Source organism: Mus caroli, unplaced genomic scaffold (genome assembly GCF_978045245.1).
Source record: "Mus caroli unplaced genomic scaffold, Mus_caroli_1 scaffold_1, whole genome shotgun sequence".
Classification (NCBI taxonomy): Eukaryota; Metazoa; Chordata; class Mammalia; order Rodentia; family Muridae; genus Mus; species Mus caroli.
The window spans coordinates 159,983,459-160,005,602 of NW_028227256.1; the positions used below are offsets into that span (position 1 = coordinate 159,983,459).

Sequence of the window (22,144 nt, forward strand, 5' to 3'; positions counted from 1 at the left end):
TGGCTACATAAATAGTTTGAGGCTAGCATGGACTAGAGGAGACCATATCTCAAGGAGGATAAAACCCACAATGCTCAGTAAAGTTTAAATTGTAACAATGATTTTGTGATGCTTTTAAGCCTTGAGTCTTTCCAAAAGGCATTGGGTTTTTGGTCCATCATCTTGACTTGGGGTAGCAACATGTTTTCGCTTTTGACACACTGCATCTAGCTTACTTACATAGATGCCACAAATTTGAAAGATCCTTATTGGTGTTTTCCCATCCCAAAAACTGACATTGAAGAAAGCATTCCTGTTATTTCTAACGATGTAAAGATAACACTCATCTTTTAAAAGTACTCAGAGAAGCCAGTGAGACAATTGAAGAGCTTGCCATTTTAAGGTTTAACATACCTGTCACATATTAGACAACCCTCTGAAAGGCAGAGGATCATATGTATTTTATAAAAAGTAGTATGGTCAGTCCAACAGATCATATCTAAATTTTAAATGAAATTAAGGCCCCCTCATTGTGGTATAGGGAAGTCTAAACAGCTCACTATTTTGGATCTTACCGGTTGTTTGTTTGGATTTTATTTATATGGCTTTGTCCATTGCATTCTGAGACAGCCTCTAACTCTGTAGATCAAGCTGGTAGAATTCAGCTCACAACAATCCTCCTGACTAAACCTCCCAAAGGCTATGATTACAAGTGGGAACCACCACACCCACCTTGATATTATTTGATATATGGTACAATTTGAATTGTATTTGACATTAATTGAAGAAAGAATATTACCCTGACATTTTAATGTGTGATTATTGTTGTTCATCTATGATAGTTCAAGTACCCACTGAAGATCATCTTCCAAGAATAATGAGTATTGAAGGCACATGACTGTACAAAAGACCCAACTACTGTCTTTTCTAAAGAGAATAATAAATTTCCTTGCTCTATAACTGTGGGGTTCCAAGGTAGATGGATTCAGAATAACCCTGGCCCAGACTGTCCTGCCAAAGGAAGTATTGCTGTAGTAGGAATTAATAACATATGTTTAAAATAATAGCAGTAGGAATGCATACAAGGATCGGTTATCTCACGTACTTTGCAAAGCCGATGAAGTCCTCATGGTTGGTGTTAATGTAAGAGACTTGAATGTCAATCAGTAGCAGGACCTAGAAGACAGAGAGAATCACTGTTGTAATGACCTGTCTTCAAAAGTCTCATAGGTTAACATAGCTCGTGTCATTTATCAGTATTTGGTTTTTAAAGTGATCTTTTGATTAAAATAACACATAGGTTTTCCATTTTGGAGTTTTTCACTCTAAATATGTAAGTTAAAAATCTATGTGGTGGCTAAGTCTGAGTATCATGTAAAGAGAATAGCATTGTAGTTCACAGACAGGCACTGATTGCTGTCAGAGCACCAAACCTAGAAGTATTCTGTTCCTCTAAAGCATAGGCTTTGTTCTAAGCAAGGCAGGCATATATAAGCCATATTACTCCTTGGTTTTCTTAGCCTTTTCCATCCCTTTCGTTTTTAAAACTTCATTATTTTATTTGCTTACTCACTTTGCATCCTGATTACAAGCCCCCTTCCTCCTCTGCTCTCAGTTCATCTTTACAAATCCCTCCCTCCATTCCCCACTCTCCTTCTCCTCAGAGAAGGGGAAGCCCCACGTTGGGCACCACCCGCCCTGGGACATCTAGTCCAAGCAGGATGAAGCCAGACAAGGTAGCCCAGGTAGGGGGAAGGGGATTCAGTAGCAAGGAATAGAGACCTAGACAGCCCCTGCTCTAATTGTTAGAGGAACCACATGAAGACCAAGCTGCACATCTGCTACAAAAGTATAGGGGGCCTAAGTCCAGCCCCGGGTGCTCTTTGGCTGCTGGTTCAGTCTCAGGGAGTCCCCAGGGTAAGTTGATGCTGTAGATCTTCTTGTGGTGCCCTAGACCAATACCCAATCCAGCTTGCTCAATTCTTTTTTTTTTTTTTTTTTTTTTTTAAGCTCCCTCTAGGCAATAGGAATACTTCATTTATCAACTCTGAAAGAGACTATGCCGGGGCCTAGCAAACACAGAAGTGGATGCTCACAGTCAGCTATCGGATGGATCACAGGGCTCCCAATGGAGAAGCTAGAGAAAGTACCCAAGGAGTTAAAGGGATCTGCAACCCTATAGGGGGAACAACATGATGAACTAACCAGTACCCCGGAGCTCTTGTCTCTAGCTGTATACGTATCGAAAGATGGCCTAGTTGGCCATCACTGGAAAGAGAGGCCCATTGGACTTGCAAACTTTATATGCCCCAATACAGGGGAATGCCAGGGCCAAAAGAATGGGAAGGGGTGGGTAGGGAAGTGGGGGGGATATGGGGGACTTTTGGGATAGCATTGGAAATGTAATTGAGGAAAATACGTAATAAAAAATATTAAAAATTAAAAAAAAAAGAAATATACAAAGAAATGCAGATCCTGCTTCGGAGGAGTGAAGTTCATTATCTGACTAAAACTTCAGCAGAATCTCAGTCAAACTGTCATCTCAACAAGGAATGTTTCCCTGGCACCGCAGCCTCAGTTACTCCACATGCTCCATCAGCCTACTGGGCCTCATTTCCTAGAGAGCACTAGTTAGTACTTGACCCAGAGGCGACTTGGCATACTCTGCACAGAGCTCTATGCAATGTGCCTCACGATTGACCAGGGCCTGGACCAGTGTCTCAAGCAACATGGGTAGTGGTGGGATTTAGGAAGGAGTGGGGTTTAACCTTTGACAAGCAACACAGAGGTGTTTTTCACTGTTACTTGCTTGTGAAATACAGCTTAGAGGTATGGGAGGCCTCTTTGTGAGGACATGGCCAGTGGGCAGCCATAGGACCTGGGAAAGGCAAGAAGGGAGAGGTGCAAGCAGAAATTGCCAGAGAGAGGCTTTATTTACCCTGGGGATTTTCAGATGAACTTCTCTCATTATGTTACTTTTTGATCCTTCAACTGTGCTGCATCCTTTTGAGGATTTTGAGACATGGTGACATGTAAAAAAAATTAAAAATAAGAACCTCTGCCTGGTCTATACTTGCATATTTTTGAGACTTATTTTCTTTTATAAGAAAAGAAAGAGGAGAAAGAGGAAGATGAGAAAGAGAGAAAATGTCTTATGTAGCCCAGGCTAGCCATAAACTTACTGTGCATGCAAGGATGATCTTTCATTCCTGACCCTTCTGCCTCTATCTCTTCTAAGAATAAAACCTAGGGTCTGGGCCATGCTAGGCAAGCACTGTGCCAGCTGAACTTCTTCCGAGAGCCACAGTGAGGGCTTTTTCACTGAGAACCTTCATTGTCAGGGTCATTAAAGAGCACCAGAGTCGTCATAGCAGTTAAAAGGCACGTGCTCTTCATCATACTCCAGGATGGGTGTTTCCTTGGTAATATCTTCCCTAATTATGACCATGCAGGACCAGGCCTCCTTACACCATGACTCAATTCTACAATACACAGGCACCATGCATCGCTGAGACACCTATTGTGTGTGTTTGCCACAAATGTAATGAACTGTTTGGATCACTTTGGTTTGGTAACTTACTCAACAGAAATAGGTACAGTCTTTAACCACACCACTGTAAATGCATCCAATGTCTTCAGAAGCAGAGACAATGTTTGTTTTATTCCTCATCTTATCCAAGAACCAAGCATGACATATAAAATAGATGGGCAATACATGTTTGTGGTTTTAGTTTTGTTAACTATCTATGAATCTAAAAGAAAGGTCTGTTTTCATGTGAGCAATTTCTTCCCATTTAATTAGTGTATGGCCAGTTACGACCATTTTAGTACTTAGTACTCAGTACCCCATGCTTCTCAGACTTTTGGCTAAGATCAAGTATAGTACTCAGTACCCAGCACCCTAGGCCCTGAGGCTTTGCTTTTGTGGCTAATCTCAACTAGTCATCTGACCAAATCTTGCTGAGAATAACAAAGGGACCTGCCAAAAATGGATTTTAAAGATCACTCTGGGCCTACTCTGCTACCCAAAAAATAAGCCAGAGCTCAGGAACTGTAAGGCCAGCAATGTTGTATGTTCATGAAAAAAAATTACATATCATACACAAACTGATTTTATCTCTTGAAAACTTCTGAGGAATGGTTATTAATTTACCTATAGTGTATTAACCTCTATTCTCCCACAAATCAAGTCAGATTCTCCTAGATATCATATTCTCCAGACTCATTTGCCAAGACTGCATACCGTATAAAGTATAATGTTTAAGGACAAATAAGCTGTTCTAGCATTAAGAGTGAAATATCCATGTATTTGCCAGCATAACCCACAGCTACTGTGAGCATCCCGGACAGAGATACACATTAACTTGGACTGCAGTTTGGAAAAGAGTGGAAAAATAAACGCTGTGGCTCTTCTCGGTCATATTCCTGGAATACGGGAGTCTGGGTTCACTCGAGGATAACAGCCAGGTTTTGTTTGGAGGATGAAGAAAATGGTACACATTTTTTTTTCACTTTCTCAGAATTTCTCTATGTGGCTTTACCCAGTTACTGACTAATGGTTGAAGAAAACCAAATCTGTACCTTATAGCAGCAGCAACTCACAGAGACAAGTACTTTGATGTGCACTTGGGTGTATAGAAACAGCTAGAAGAGTAGCTGGTGTGTGTGGTGGTTTAGCGACCTTTAAGACCAAAACTTACAGATTTATGAGTTCTCATGTTTAATTTGATGATTCCTCTCCACCCTCAAGGTCTCCTGGGCAGGGATGGTTAATACTTTCATTTAAAAAAAAATTTTTAAAAGAAAGTAAATGGTAAGAATGTCTCAAAATATCACAGAGACATGGAGACTTGAGGGAATGGGGTGCTCTGATGAGATCTTCCAACAGTGCAAAGGCTCAAGACAGCACACAGTCCAGCATGTAAATGGATATCTATCCAAAATGGCATGATAATGTTTCCCAAATGTGTTTCTCCTGTTAAGTCTAAACCAGGAGAGACCACAAGCTCCTAGAGGTATTGACTGGTTATCAGAACAGGCACTCAGGTTATTCCTTTAAAAGGAAAACCCAAAACTAGACAGAGGGCTCAATGGTTTAGAGCACTTGCTGCACAATCATGAAGGCTGGTATCTGAATCCCTGTACCTATAATAAGCTGGAAGCCCAACATATGCTGGAACCCTAGCTCCAAGAGAGAGAGTTGTGGGGGAGGGGATCGCTGAAACTTACTGCCTTCTGGCTTAGCCAAGAAAACATTATCAACCATAAAAGCATTTTCATTGCTAGTTCATAATTGTACTTTTTTCTACTGTTATAGATCATGATGTAAACATCTGATATGCAGGATATCTGATATGTGACCCCTGTGAGAGAGTCGTTCAACCCTAAAGGGGTCACGGCCCACAGGTTGAGAACCACTGCATTAGCATCCTATTCAAGGAGAGACTTCTGAAGCTCTTCTAATGGTCTAAAGATGAGCCTCCAAAGAACAAGTGGAGAGTGTAATGCATGAGACTACTTCATTCTCTCCTCTAGTCTCCATGTACATGCAGATAGGCATGCACATGCTTGTACACACACATACATACATACTCACACATGTGCTTATACATTCTCTTGCACAGGAATAAATAAATAATACTTAAAAAAAAGAGTGAGACACCTATTCCATCTCTAACCTCCCTCGTGGAGAGTGGATTAATTAATACATCAGAGACACAGAAGGTTTCCCTACAGTCAGAACAGGCCATTTTCCCCATTTCTTCCATGCCTCAAGAAGTGAATAACAGCTCAAGTTAATTTTATGGTTTTAATCTGAAGGTGCTACTCACACGTTCATGCTTCCAATCTTTGCCCTTATTTCATGGTGCTGTGGGGCAGTTCTGGAGCCTTGCTGTAGAGCTCTCTGGCAGAAGTCACTAGGCCCTTGACAATTATACCCAACCCTGGGTCCAATTTCACTCCTTGCTTCCTGGTTTGGCAGCATGTGAACAGACTTGGTCCCATGCTCCTTCCACCAAACTGTGAGATTTTTCCCATATCTTCCCACCATGATGGACTGGGACCCATTAAAACCAACCTATTCCCTCTTTAGGTTGTTTATTCAGATGCTGTAGTCTCAATAATGCAAAAGTAATGAACTCAGATAGGTACTAGAGACGTAGAGTTGTGACTCAGCTGACCATGTAGTTCCTCAGCCTTTGGAGCTGGTTTGCAGGAGGGATTTGAAAATATGGAGATACAGGGTTTACAAAAAAAAAAATCTTAGAATGTCTTACATTGTATGATTATTATATTCTGGCAAAGAATTTGTCTAGGTTTGGCCTGTGTCTTGAAATTTTTAAGGCTGAATTTAAAAAGTAATGGACTGATTAGACTGATTAGACTTCAAGACAGCATAGAATTCAGGCATGTGGTATGGCTTATTGCTAACTGCTTTTAGTAAGATTCACAGAAAGAATCAGGAGCAAAAAAAGCAAAATATGTGGAAAAAATGCTTTAGGGGAAGGAAAATGAGCTCGCTTGCGTTGGCAGGTAAACAGATGTAGCTGTTAACGTACTTAGAGAAAATCCAAGTGGTTGTGCAAGATGACGGTAGGGCCTCAAGAATATTTTGGGTACTGGGCAGATCCCACCCATCAGGATCCCAGCTATAAAACTTCAAACTCAGAATACTTCTCCTTGAAAACAACCATCGCCTCCACAGCATCCCTGCTCACAGAGGGCCGCATGCCACAGGGTTCCCCAGATTCTGCCACCTAGGTAATCAGAGGTCACTACAGCCATAGCCAAAGAGAGCTTGACGGTTCTTCAGGCCAGACAGTATATCTTGGCATTGTCCATAAAATGCTGCACTTTGGAGTTGAAATGTCTCCCATAGGCTTATGTTTTAAATGCTGTTCCCCAGATAATGGTGCTATTATGGAAGACTGTTGAAATTTTGGAGGTGGATCCTGGCTGGAAGAAGTGTGTCACCTGGGGTGAGCCTTTGAAAGTTATGGCCATGTGTTGTGGAGGGCTATCCTCTGAGCCAAACCCCTGCGTTTTCAGAATTTAGGTTGTACCTACTCACCAAAGATCATTACTCCTGGGTTTGTTGACTGTTTGTTTTCCCTCTTAGAAGGATGGTGGAGAGCATCATGGGTCCCCTAACCTGAATTTCCTGCCAAACCTTCCAATCAGTTGTGTGCAATTCTGAACTAACTGTGCATGGCCTTTCGATCTCTGAGAAGGACTAGAGTAGTGAACCTCAACCTTCCTAATGCTGTGACCCTTTAATACAGTTCCTCATGTTGTGGTGATGCCCAACTACAAAATTATTTTTGTTGCTGCTTCATAATTGTAATTTTCTACTATTATGAATTGCAATATAAATGTCTGTGATCTTCAATGCCCTTCAATAACCACCGGAAAGGATCATTCAACCTCAAAGGGGTCATGATTCACAGGCTGAGAACCACTGGGCTAGAGGCTACATCTAGGGAAGGGTTAGGGGAGGGGGCTCCATCTATGCAACCACAGAGGTGTCACCATCCACAGTGGGTAAAGACCTTCTAGAGTGACTGCTTTAGGGTCACCCATTCTCCTGGCTAAAGCTACTGAGCCATTGCTCTGTAAGAAAGCCTAATAGACTCACTGGTCCCATGTGAACTTTGGTAGGATTGCAACTTCATTTGTCATTGGAACTGTATGGAGAGGGGGGATACACAATACAATTTCCCTCCCTTGAGTTGTTTCTGTTGTGTGTTATGGTCACAGTGATGCAAATGTAAGTAACCAGAACAAAGAGCTGTGTGTGGACTAGTCTATTTCATCTTTACTATGCCCATAGATTAAGTACCATTGTTTATCCCTAGGGTGAGGAAATTGATGGAAATGTGTGTGGAAGAATGAAAGTTGGGACATGGAATAACTCATCAGGAAGACACTTGGTATCAAGCCTGAGCTTGATTTTTATAACTAACGTAATGGAGAGAACTGATTCTCACAGATTGTCTTCTGGCATATGTCATGGCAAACATGCACCTACACACACACACACAAGCACACGTGCATACACACATGCACACATGTGCACACACACATACACACACTAAATAGTTTTTAAAAATGCAAATAACTAATAAATATTATATAGAAAGTAAGAGTCAGAGCTCAGACTTGCTGTCCACTGAGTCTAAGCTCAGAATCCATTATCTTAATAATGAGAGCTCCAGTGTCACAAGGGCTTAGCCTGGCATACTTCACAATGATGACATGGGGACTCACCTTGACTCAGCCATAGCCTTTTTGAATCATAATCACTACACTCGTCCTAGACCACACCCCCGACACTCTCATGTTGCTTCTCAGCTTGTTAGAAATACACAGCACTACCGGGCTGCTAGGAGTGGTAGGACCAGACTCCATGTCAATACTGGGTGTGACTCTTTGATGTTAGCGTGGCACAACATAAGCATTTCCCAGCAAGAAGCAGTGCCTTTTGTTCTGGTCACTTTAGAAACTTATGTCTCCTGATGGAAAGCCTTGGCTCCACCTATGGTACTACAAGCCAGGACTACGCTTCAGTCAGAAACTCTAGTATAAACTCAAGTCTGTGTAGTCACCGATCTGTCTGTTCACACTCTTCCATTTCATGAACTTTGGGGTTGGTTCTTGGACACTGGGACTTGGTTGTTTCAGAACAAATGCTAAACTAAGCATGTTGTTTTAGCAAAACAGAAAAAGAAATGAAGAATAAAAGTTCACATGAAAATGTCAACACCTGACCTATGTAAGGTCACAAAAATGGTTAAAACAATATATTACTTTTTTCTCAATATTGTTTTTACTTAGTATCCCTATGAATTAAGTTTATATACTATCATTTGAATGTTACAGCCTGAAAACACAAGATAAAGTAGTATCTTATTTATTTATGATCGTGTATAGAGTTGATTCCTTTGAGATCAGGTCTGCAACGGGTAGTTTTGTTTTTCACTGTCAACTTGACACAACCTCATGTCACCTAGAAAGAGAGTCTCAGTGAGGGACTATATATATCAGATTGGCCTGTGGCCATGCCTGTGAGGGATATTTTTATTTCTTGGTTATTTGAGGTGAAAAGACATACTCTGAGTGTGGATATTTCGCAGTCAGGGCTCTGATCAGATTAGCGGGATCGAACAAGGAAGAACCTCATAGCCATTCCTCCCTGTCCTTGGCTGTGGGCATAATGTATGGAGCTGCTTCCAGTCCCTGGCACCTTGGGAATTCTGCACTGATAGACTGTGACCTGGACCTGCAAGCCAAAAGAAATCCTTTCTCCCCCAAGGGGCTTTGCAACTAGCTGATTTTATCAGAGCAAAGAAAATGTAACTGGACTGGGCTCTCATGTAGCCCAGTCTGGCCTTGAACTGGCTGCATAACAGAGAATGAACTTGAATTTCTAATTCTCCTGCCTCTACTTCCTAAGTGCTGCAATTTCAGGCATGTGCATTAGATTTTATAGAACTAGGTTTTATTGGCCCATTACATGGGGAGAGGGAACCTTTAGCTTGGGACTATATGTCTGGTCCCTGGCTTCGTTTCACTGGCTCATGAGTTAATGCTGGCTAAATTACAATAACTCTATTCTCTGCTTTGGGCTGCTGTCCAAGATTGTAAAAGCTGGAAAACAAGTGGAAATTATAAATAGTGGGCAGTTAATATTCAAAGCACACTGATAAAAAGTAGTCACCATGATTCCTGAGCTTCAGCAGGAAAATGGTTTTCACCAGGGTCCTTTGCAAATGTCACAGCCTGCCAAGCTTCTGACACTGTCCCCTCACTTCCACCACCCCCCACACATTTGCACTGACTCTATGGGAGCGTGTGTGTCTCTCTTCTGTGGTTTCTACTCTCTATATATATTTTTTCCTCTGCTTTTTTTTTCTCCTTCCTCTACTCATCTGGCCATCACAGAATTCTTGGAATACTGACTTACTGAGGCACTCAGAGACCATATAGAATGGCATCCCAGTTCTGCCCAGGGGGAAAAAAACCACAAACAACAGTTCTAAGAGGTGGTTTTCACAAGAACATGCTGTTATTTGGGAGAGAACACATGGCCTAAGTCCAGTGTTCCCTCCACACGATGCTTGCAGCTGTGTCGTGGAAGAGCATTTGAAAGTCAGTATTTCCCACTATCGTGTTGATAAGTAACTAAGAATAAAGCCATTTTGACATAAGAATTTGTTATTCTTTTCTCAAGTAAGTAGCCTCCCTTAAAAATAATCTTTCCAAGTCAGAGAACTAGGGTTCAAAGATGCTTTCAAGGTACAAGATGGCTCTGAACGTTTAAAAGATTCATTCCTCAGTATTTTTCTTCACTGTACATTTCACAGGAAAGTTCATAGAAAACTACAAGTAAAACGTTTAGAAAAAATTTAATATACTGGAGCACCCAGTAATATGTGAAATATCCACATGAAAGAAAAAAATGCATTCTGTTTCTGGATTCCCGGTTATCCAAGAGCTGTGCATAGATGCTAGAAAGGTGCACGTGATGGTCATAGAAGGTGGAGGGGGAAATAAGAGGCAGGCTGATCTTAGTTGTTGATTTGTTCACTGAGACAGAGTCTTACACCGAAGCTCACGCTGGCCTCAGACTTGCGGCAAGCCCTCTCTCTGCCTTTGCCTCTCAAGAGCTGAGATTGTGTGTCAGGCCCTGTACTTGGCTCTGACATTCTATTATTGATGTAAAATTTTTAGACTTCTAGATTAGATTCTTGTTTATATTTTAGCATGCATGAGGTATTGGTATAGTAGTAACATATATACTTCATAAAAGGTAAATACGAAGTTACTATACGTTTCACTGTTCTCTCATTGAGGACTAAGGCCAACACCTTGGTAAAATCCTTCCACTCCCCACAAAGGACCCAGCCATCAGGCAAGGTCTCACTCACCTGATCCTTTGTCTTGCCTTCTCTCTCACGGATGTGGTTAGCAACAATCCTTTCTGTTTCTTCACAGAGTCTGGGGAAGTTTGCCAGCTGTCAAGAAAACATGTCCCGGCATGAATACCACACAAGGATTGTACCACAAAAACAGAAAGAGAAATGTGTGCTGTTATTACAGAGGTTGTTCTGTCTGAGAGCAAAAGAGAGACATGAACTTCTGAAGGAGGAAAAACCCCAGCAGTCCTGTCAACTATGAGGAGACGCCTCAAACCCAGCACAGCTGTTCTCTAGAAACAAAGCAGAAACCCAGTGTCCTGGATAGATTATTGTCAACTGGACAAATGCATGCATTTGTTTTATTTGGGAAAAAGAGCTCTTAATAAAGAAAATACCTCTGAAAGATTTGCCTGTAGGCAAGTCAGTAGTGCATTTTTTAAATTAATGATTGATGTGAGTGGGCCCAGCCCATTGTGGGCAGGGCCACCCATGGACAAGTAGTTTGGGGGTATATAAGAAAGCAAGCTAATCCAGCCATGGGGAGCAAGCCAGTAAGCAGTGGTTTTGTTCCAACACCTGTCTCCAGGATCCTACCTTGATTGAGTTCCTGCCCTGACTTCCTTCACTGATGCCCTGTGATGTAAAAGTGCAAACTGAACCAAACTCTTTCCTCAACAAGTTGCTTTTGGTCATGGTGTTTTAGAGCAGCAAAAGAAACCCCAAGACACCAGGCAAATGCATGGAGGTAGGTCAGGACTTTTTGGCTACTGAAAAAAAAAAATCAGAAAAGGAACAGCGGCTTTGACAGAGGCAGCAATGTGAGGAAATAGAAAAGAAAGACAAGCCAATGGCTATTCCAAGTAAATGGTGAATTTCAATGCTAAGAAAATACAAACACCTTAACAGTAACAAAATAGCACAATACAAGGAGGCAAGAACAAAATTCAAGTAGCAAATATGTACCTTGGGGGGAAGGTGAACATTAAACTGCCTGAGTGACGCTGCTGGGGAAAAGAGTAGATACTATGTTGTCAAGTTGCTGTTAGTTTTGTAAGACAACAGGTGAAGTTAGACTGAGCCCCGTGTAGCTGAGAGTCAATGAAGGAAGACTCCCTGAGGGAAATGTTGGAATTTTTATCAAGAACCTCAAAGCATACACAATGTCTCCTTCTGTCTCTGTCTCTCTGCCTCTCTATCTCTGTCTCTCTGTCTCTGTCTCTTTCTCTCTCTCTCACACACATACACACACACACACACACACATTTCAACATAACAACCTGCCAGAATCCTAAGATAAAAATCACAAAGACTTTTATTACACGATTATTCAGAATGGCAAAATTAGATAAACAGGAACTTAATACCTAAGTATCCAATGATATTAAACAAATCAAAAGAGAACCATTTATAAGTGGCCGTTACAAATTATGTTTTTAACTCATGTATTTATTTGACTTTATTTATGTATCTGTATGGTCTATGTGACTGGCTATGTGTGCTTGTGCATGGATGGCTATGTTCACAACTGAGTGTGCCTGGAGACTGGACTACAGTTTTGGTGCCTTTTCAATAACTCTCTTCCCATTTCTTTGAAGCAAACTCACTCTTACTCAGGGCTTATTCATGGCTAGACTGGAAGCTGGCAAGCTGCAGCAAGCCTCTACAGTTCTCAGAGCTGGGGTTTCAAACGTTTGCAAGTCTACTCTACTGTCTGTGAACACAGAAAGCTGAGCAAACATGATACAATATTAACAGTAGTGACTCTTTTAACTATATATACATTTACTCCTCAGCAGAGGTTTCTAGAGTAGAGTATTTTTATACAACTATCAAAACAATACAGAATGTCAACTATTTCCATAATCTAGTAAGGAAAAAGCACTTGATGAACAAGCACGGAGACCAAGTCTGATGTCTCAGAAGCATGTGTATGAAAATCCGTGTATGGCCACACACGTCTCTTATCTCTTTCCTGGGAAAGCTGAGAAAGGAGGGGCTCTGGGGCTCACTGGCCAGCAAGGGCAGACTACATTACTCGAAAAGTAAGGTGGGCAATACCTGAGGTTGTCCTCTGATCTCTTCACAAATACGTACCATATATACATGAACAGCGAGAGATACAGAAAGACAAAGAAGTATTAATTCACTCTTTTCTTTTCTTTTCCTTTTTTGTTTTGTTTTTTTTTGTTTTTGTTTGTTTGTTTGTTTGTTTGTTTCAAGACAAGGTTTCTCTGTATAGCCCTGGCTGTCCTGGAACTCACTCTGTAGACCAGGCTGGCCTCGAACTCAGAAATCCGCCTGCCTCTGCCTCCCAAGTGCTGGGATTAAAGGTGTGCGCCACCACACCCGGCTAGTTCATTCTTATCTGAATCTTGAGATGTACATTCTTTCGAAATCTTACTTCATGGATCATTGGCAAGATACAAATAAATTTCCCATTTCAGAAACATTCTACCAGAGAGTCTATCAGCCAAATTACCCTCTGACACTTTGAGAATGCTGCAGAGTATCTTTTATGAGGCTTAAAATTAAAGAAAAAGAAGCCATCAGTTTGAGAGGGAATGAAGGAGAGTGGTGGAAACTGAGGAGAGAATAAAGAGAAGGGTCTTGTGTTCATGTGCATATGTGTATCTGTGCATGAATGCATGTGTGCATGTATGTATATGTGTGCTTATCTTTCCAAGCTTGCTACCCACCGAGCTCAATTTTATCATGAAAGCAGCTTGTAGTTTTGTACCAACAACTGACACAAAAGCATATATATGAAATTATAAGGAAACAAAATAAAAAAACTAAAGAGAAAAAAAACAAAAAACCAGCCCTGACCTCACATGTGTATGGGGATGGGGACGGATGGAGGACTAGAGACAACAGCAGGCAACACTAGCCTTGAGAATCACTGAAAGGCATCAATGAAATAATCACATGAGCTATGTGCTTGACCTGCAAAGGATTCTGAGGGTGGAACATGCCAAAATGTTGAATTTCCATTGTGGGTTTGCACATGTGATGCTCGGTTTTTATGATGCACACAGGAGAGGGGACATCAAAGTCCTCTGACATTCAGAATGATTTCTGATTGGGTTCTGACTCCTGGGCTCATCAGCTCATTCAGTAGGAATTGCTGGGTGTTTGTACAGCCCTCATTCCCGCTCTCAAACATACTCTGTCCTGATTGCCAGCTCTGCGTCCGCCTCACTGCCATATCTCTTGTTTAAGGTGCAATTACAATTTCTACAGTCATTTAAATCATTATGACTCTCAAGGTGTTCAGTTAAAAGCTTACATTGCAAAGAATTCTAATCATGTCTGCCTAAATAATGTTGATCTAAAAAGCACCATATTTAGACCTTAATTCCCCATTAATTACCTATATTCTATAAATTATTCATAAGGAATCAGGGAAGGAAGAAATGGTATATTTCTTGATTTATATCATATCAGTCACTTACTAGGCAACTGCTATCCACTGGCCCTGTGTTCCCTATGTGTCAGAGCACCTGATATTGAATCTTATCATCTGGAGTAGCCGGTTCACTACATAAATACATAGTCACACAAGGGAAATGTTCTCAAAAAGCAAGAGAGAAAACACACACACACAAAAAAATTGTTAAACCTTCCCTAAGTTTGCCTCCGAATTTAATGCCCTCATAATGAGGCTGAAACTTCCAATCACACTGTACACTGATTAAATGGCAAATTTCTTCTTGCTTCAATCACTTGACTATTCTTAAATAATAAAGAGTCAATAAAGAAATAACACAACTTATCTTTTTCTTAGAATCCAACCCTTGAATGTTTGGCTCAGAGAAAATTTTAATTTGAGAAAATTTTTGAGAGAAAGTGCCATTATAATGAAAAGGTACAAAACTACATCTTAATTATGCCCAATAGCTTAAGTGTTATTTAGGGTTGTGTATAATTATTTGGGGGAACTTCTACATAAAAATTTAAGTATGAACCATATTTTTCTCTGGAGGTAAAAGAAACACTTGAAAGGTATTTCTATTCAATAAAACAAAAATTACACACTTATAAAACCTACTAAACATTAATCGATTGGATCACAGGAGGCAGGCTGTACAGTTTCTCCTGGGATATGCATGAGCCAGCCAAGGATTCTAAGGCCTTAAGAATAACTAGTCTGCTGCCTTAAGCAAAAAGTCAGCTTGTTGGTTAATCACCACCATTCCTGAACCTGTAGCAGGATCACAGAGAAAACCAGAACCAGAAACAGAAACATCCCTTGTATCTATTAGACCTGACTTTGTGAGTCTTGCTGACTATAGAGGTTTTATTTTTAATCTAAAAGCTATAAACCTTCAGACACTGGGCACACTATAAAGTGACCATCAGTTTATGATTTGCATTGCTCATGAGAACATTTAAAATCTACTTCATTTTCTATGAATTAAGTGTGTCACCCTCAAAGATCCCTAGCAACCCTTTACATGTGTGTGATATCTTGCTCGGTTTATTCAAGAGATGAGAAAGAAAGTGTTGTGAAGAGAGAGGAGCTGCGTTCACCCACGTTCTCAAAGGATTGGAAGTGAGGAGCAGTTCCAGTCCAGAGCTGTCGGGAAATGGTGAGGCTCCTCCTCGTGGCACAGAAGTACTTTCTGTTTTACAAATGGAGCCAGCTCCTGGCTAACTTGGATAGAGTAAGTTCCGAGCGGAGCGAGAAATGTGTCAGCTGCTTTCCTCCAAGTGGGCGAATTCCAAATCGCTCAACCTCAAATACTTTCTGCAACTGGAGGGAGAAATGATGAGGCACATGATGGAAAAACTTTTAAACAGAGAAATCAAGAGAACTTTCATGTTATCCGGCAAATGCTAAGGAATTGACATTTCAGGGGCCAACCTCAGATGGAAGAAAGCCGAAAGGCTGTCGGTAAAGGCGCGCTTGGTCTCTTAAGGAATGCAGAAGACACCCAAACAGGCCAGAGTGGGTTGACACTGTGTCAAAACAGTACCTGAAGGTCTTAATCGGGCTTTCTTCTCCTCTGTCATCCTGAGTTTATGTTTGGTAGACACATTAATGAGCATTTAAGTAGGAAAGGAGGAAAAACAGAAGATAGGAGGAAGAGCTAAGCATGGGCCTAGATTTCCTATAGCATCCAATAAAAGCTTCAAACAATACTCAGTCAGAGGCAGAGAAATGGAAACTCAAGCCTTTTACACAGAACAGACATAGGTCACACTGAACCTACTCTATGTTTTGTGGCTTTTCCTTCTGCCCTACTTCTGCCATATGTTGACTGTCACTTGCTACATCAACAAGATGTGATTTCAATATCCTTCCATATATGCATTCAAAACTACTATTGGGGGAAAGGGACAGTATTGGGATTGGAAATAGAACTGAGCTCAATAAATCAAGCCCCCACCATCAGAGCTTATATTCTCAGGGTCCCTTCATTGCCCAACAACAAGAGGCATACGGGGTATAATTCACACAGGCCTGTGTGCCACAAAGAAAAGGAGTGGGGTAACATGAAGACTGGGGGAGTCTCCTGCGTGTTTGGGGTTGGAGAGACTGTGAAATTATAGATAGAAAATCCGAGATACTCTGTTAATATGGCCTTTGAACATAGACCTGAGGCAAGTAAAGGTTGGATCTTTGCAGCTACCTCAAGGAACAGAAAGCGAAGTTTCCACTGACCTGTCTCTTCAGCATGCTACAGACACAAACACAGCAGTGAGGCTGCAGTGGGGAGGAGGGGAAGGAAGAGGGGAACTTAGAGATGGAAGGGGAGAAAGATCGTGTAGGGCACTAAAACCCCAGTCAGGACTTTAGAATTCCTTCCTTAGTTGATATGGACTCTGGGTCAGCTATACCAAAGAACTGGACATTTCTTCAAACAGCACCTTTTAATGCAAAGTTCTTGCCTGGGTTTCTAATGGAAAACTAAAGTAAGGTATCTTTTTTTATGACAAAGTTTTTATTCTAAGCAGTTGGGGGTAGTGGGATCAATTAATTGGCATGATAGCGATCGAAGAATGTGGTTTCCCAAGAGGTCAATAAATGACACAGTTGCTAAACTGTGGTCAAAAACCTAAGTTGTTCCTCCCTGTGCTTCCTGCAGAAAGCTTCAGAACCTTGAGACACTGAGCCAAAGGTGAGGAGGTAAAGGAAGGCAGTGAAAACTGAGGCCACCAGAAAACTTCCAAAGTTGAGCTATTCCTGAGAGAGCCCGAATGGCTCAGGAAGAGCTGTCTTGTTATCCTGTGCCCCAGAGACGACAGTGAGAAAGTATCTGAGAAGAAATGCAATCCCCAGAGCAAAAAAAAAAATTAGCTTTGCTCTGTGGTGTTTGTGCACACATAAACCCCATATGTTTTAAGCTAATGTACGTTCATGTACATAAGGGGAAAAAACATTAAAGGATTTTACACATGAAGCAATCAACATAAGGGATATAAATAAAAACAAGGCTTTTAAGTACGGAACTACAATGTAGCCAGAAAAACTACACATTTTACATTGCCTGGAGCAGTCTTATTTTACTCTCCTAATTATGGTGAAAGTATTAATAGCTCCCTTTAACTCTCAAGAATGTCCTGTGCTGAACGATAAATTATATAGTCACTTTCTCAATGCCTTGTGCTCGAAGGGGCCAGATAATGAAGTGTTAGCATATGTAACATTAATTAGGATTCTTACCTTTAAAAAAATCTTTAATTTTAATTAGACTAGTTTTAAAATCAGAGGTTGATGGTAGACCTAAGGCCAAAAGTTTTGGGTACCAAAATAAGGCATAAAGAAAGACAGGTGTTTGAACAAACCGTGTCCAAATGTCATCATTTTCGAAGAAACTACAAAAACTCTCTTTCAAAACGAGGTGCATATTTCTTCAGCATCAAGGAAACTTAAGAACATGTACATTTAAACATGTATTTCCACAATGTCTCTCCCAGGGAATTATAGTCATAGCAGATGGTTCTAGGGTTTGAAAGATAAATGAACACAGCTCTTTGTTATAAACAAACTTACAATCAGCAAGAGGGGAGGGCTCACAGGAACAAATGAACACATACAAATTCCCACACCCCATCTCAGGCATGATGAGAGAAACAGACATAGGTTAGCAACTGGAGCGAGGAGAAAGGAGTAGGGAAAGGGGCAGGGAAAGGACTCACAGAGGCCCTCCAGGAAAGCAGTTAGGAAAAGATGAAGAGTGTGCTGGGTCTTTATAAATGATGAATGGCTGAGAAAGACAAGAGAGGAAAGGGAGACATTCCAGACAAGGAGAATCCGTGTACAAATGCCAAAGGCAAGAAAAATCGGAGAGGGGAGTGAACAGTGGCCGTAACGAGCAGTTTGACGATAAACATAGCTGGGCAAAACTTGGAAATTAGATGGTGAAATGCAAACCTGAGAGATTTAAACTTTATGCTCGAGGCTCGAAAGTGCATTCCTTTTAATAAAACAGACAAAAATATATGTCTGAATTTAGAAAGGCTACTTTGATAACAGTGTAGAGGAGGGTGAATTTGAGGGTACTGAGCTTAGAGGTCAAAGGATCCGTAGGCTACCAGCAGAATCCTCAGAACTTATGCAAGGATATGACATAGTTGTAGTAAGTTGGGAGATAGTGTACTGGATTGAACCTCTAATGTTTACCCATCAACTCTGTTGGAAACCATCGCTCCTTAGTTTGCACCACTAATTTGAAGGCTATGTAACTTTGAAGCAATGGGACCTGACTGGAGGAACTGAGTGGTTAGATGCAGATCTCTCAAGGTTATACATGCCACGGGTTCTAGCCTCGGTCTCTGCTTCCTGGCTGTGTAATCTCAACAGCTGCATCACAAGCCCAGAACCACGAACTTTCTTGGCCATGAAAAACTGGATCTTCTCTAAAACCGTGAGCTGAATGGAACCTTTTCTCGTCCATCTGCTGATGCAGATCCTTTCAGAAGGCTTGTTCTGGAGGTGTCGATTTGGGAATCACCCATGTTTTAAAGTTTAAAGTGTAATTTGAGTGCTAGGAGATGTGATCTGCCAACTAAACCTACAACAACAAGAGGAAAAAGCTTATGCACAGGCATGGTCGGATCCCAGGGTTTGCAGGATGGCCAAGGTGGGCAGTCCCTGAGAACAAGGGAGGGAGCAGGCAACGATGGAAGAGGGCCTGTAGGAGAGAGACCTGGCCACATCATAACAAGAGTGTCACTCAGGAATAAGAGGACCCATTAGTTAGGGCAGTCAGGCCCCAGCTGACGTTGGTCATGAGTATCTCCATAAAGTGTGGAGTGCGGGCTGGATAAAGGTTGAAGAATTAACTGGAGAAGGAGAGGAGAGCAGTAAATAGGCTTGAGATAGGGTTTAGTGAGAGTAGAGGTAGGACCGTAGCCTTGGCCAGGGCTGGTGTCTTATCACAGATCAAGGTAAGGCAGGGGGATGCTCTGAGTGCAGAAAAGCTTGGGGGGCTGAGAGACAAAAAGCCAATCTCTGGGCTTACAGTGCCTATGGAATTGTGAAGACGAGTGTTAAATCTGGTGTCCCTGTAGAAGAAGAACAGGAGGAGTATTACCAAGTAGCACTAAAGTACAAGACCCAGTACTTTTCAGCATCCATTCAGAAGTGGGGACTTGTTTTCCAAGCTTTTGGGGAAACTATGGTAATGACAAATGAATACTTTCACCGTCCTTTGAGCTTCAGCTGGTAGAAAAATTAAATCAGGCAGAAATTAGGTAACTGGTCATCAAATCGACTGTCTCACTCACCCATATGTCCCCACAACAGTGGGCTCTCTGATCTAAAGTCCCCACTCTCTAGGCAAAGAGGACAGTGGCTTATGAACATCCTCTGAGCTCTGACATTTAATCTTAATGGAAGTCCAAGGGATGGCGTGTGTTCTGAGTGCCATAGACTTAAAGGCTGCATCCTCTAAGACATCTGTTGATGGTGCCAAGGACCACAAGAAGTCAGGGGAGCAGGGGAGCAGGGGAGCAGGGGAGCAGGGGAGCCGGGGAGCCGGGGAGCAGGGGAGCAGGGGAGCCGGGGAGCAGGGGAGCAGGGGAGCAGGGGAGCAGGGACTAAATGGGGAGTCCCAGGAATCAACAACAGTAAAGAACAGTAGCTGTTGGCTGTTAGACATGAGCTCTGCACAGATACTGGACACCAATGGTGAAATGTGAACAAAGGAAAAACAATGTAAGCCAACTTCTAAGAATCCTGATGCATCATGGGAGGAGACGGGGACCACTGGTGATGGCAGTAGGGATTAGAGGAGTGTATTAGTACCATTTGGGCCTTAATGGAAGACTTTTTTGAAAGAGTGGTAAAAAGTGTATGTGGGGCCCATGACAGGAGAGGCAAGCAAACCCAGGACCTAATCTCAGGCCCTGGGACCATCTTGAGGATCGTATCAATAAACTTCCATCCATAAAGAAATCTCCAAGGCAAACAACAACCTCTCGGAGAAATCTGGGCTTTTTTTTTTTTTTTTTTTTTTTTTTTTTTGGTTTACTTGATTTAAAGTAAAATGTAGAATGTTCTGAGAAGACAGTAAAAGTACACAGGACATTGATCCAGAAAGTATAATGGAAAGTGTGGTTCAAAAGTGGGGGAGGTGTTAAAAATAGAAGCCGGAGGGTATCTGGAAACATGATGTCTTATCCCGGGCCTTTCTGTTGCTTTTTCAGTGAGTTGGATAAAAATGGGAAAAGATACAAAAATAAATAAATAAAGATTCATACATACCATAAACACTTTATATAACTGAAAACATAAACGCACACACATGTGCCAATCTTTTGATGTCCGGCAAGGGCCTACTCTCTGCACATGGATCCACTGATTAGAGTCCTGCCTCCTCTGTATTACATAAACCGCATCCTTCACCTACGCTTGCCAGCCTGGCTCTCTTTAATGGGGTAGGGGGAGAACTTGAGCACACTTGTTAAATAATCTGAAGGCAGAATCTGAATGCAGAAACACCCCACATTTTTACCAGCAGCCAGCCAACAGCACGCACTGTTTTGCTGTTCTCCTGCCCACACATCACCAGAAGCACGGCGTTCACAGCTGACAATCTACCGAGGCTTTGCAAAGCCCTCAGCTCAGTTTTCAGAGAAACCAAACAACTTTTTTTTTTTTTTTTTTTTTGCATTTGATCAGAGTGCATTCTGTAAAATCAAATCAAGCTGGGGTCTGAGGATCAGTGCAGTCCCGTGCTCTTTGATTGAATGAAGGCTTCCACGGGCTACATCTTCACCCTGAAGCTAATAATCCAGGTGGCTAGAACAGGGTGCAGTAATAGTTAATCTTACATCTCGGTTAAGAAGCCAATCAAGAGTACTTCAGATGCACCGGCAACAAGGCAGGGCTTGTAGAGTATTCACTGGCTTCTGTGACAATGAATGCTGCTGTTTAAGACATGACTTTCTCCCCCGTGTGCTTCCTCTGCCCCCACTCTGCCCAGTACCTATCCCTTTGGGCTCTGGCTGGTTTGGGAGAAGAGACAAGGACTTAGATAACAAGACTCCCAGAAGCACAGTGGAAATTTCACAGATTGCTTCTCAGCTTCGAGATACCACGTTACTTTCGTTGCCTCTTTTCGTTCAGAATTCATAGCTAGAAGTCTCACTCATTTGACTTATTCGCTATGCACAGATCATCTCCATCTAAGCTTCTCTAGCAGGAGACTAAAACTTCCTACCAATCACTGCCAGGGACCTCACATAAAGCAAAGGGCAACAAAAACAAAACCATGTTTCCCAGAAGTATTTAAGGTCCCAGCACCAACTGTCAGAGGTCAGGCCTGCTTTCCCCTAAACACCAATGCTTTCGCCTAAACACCACTAACACTTTTTTCCAGTATAAAAGATTTCTTTCATTTTTTTTCTGGTGAGCACACCTTTAATTCTGGAACTCGTGAGGCAAAGGACGGCTGAGCTGTGCAAGTTCTAGACTAACCTGATGAACATAGCAAGTTTCAGGCTAGCTAAAACTACGAAGAGAGGCCCTGCCACAAAAAGATGAAGGAAGGAAGGAAGGAAGGAAGGAAGGAAGGAAGGAAGGAAGGAAGGAGAAGAAACAATAAATAAATTTAGATTTAAAATGTATTATCTGTGTGCAAATACATGCATGTATGTGGGTACATGTGCTCCTAGGAATGGAACTCCAGTCCTCCACAAGAGCAGTGAGTGCTCTTAACTGCTGAGCCATCTTTCTAACCCTCCCCTCAAAATAGCCTTCTAGTCGTCCTAGCAATTTAGAACTTTTATTTTTCCAT

The 22,144-nt window shown here is 41.8% G+C and overlaps 1 protein-coding gene across 4 annotated transcripts in view; it reads right to left on the reverse strand.

Annotated features, from left to right (window-relative positions):
- The window catches only part of Dnm3 (dynamin 3), a 482,789-nt gene that overhangs the window by 299,453 nt on the left and 161,192 nt on the right, over window positions 1–22,144 (reverse strand). For all 4 annotated transcript variants that reach the window (XM_029478095.2, XM_029478106.2, XM_085842512.1 and 1 more), the window contains exons 11-12: window positions 10,908–10,994; window positions 1,085–1,155 (exon numbers count right to left, since the gene is read on the reverse strand). In XM_029478095.2, coding sequence (XP_029333955.1) covers window positions 1,085–1,155; window positions 10,908–10,994 — 158 coding nt within the window. The remainder of the gene's footprint in view (window positions 1–1,084; window positions 1,156–10,907; window positions 10,995–22,144) is intronic.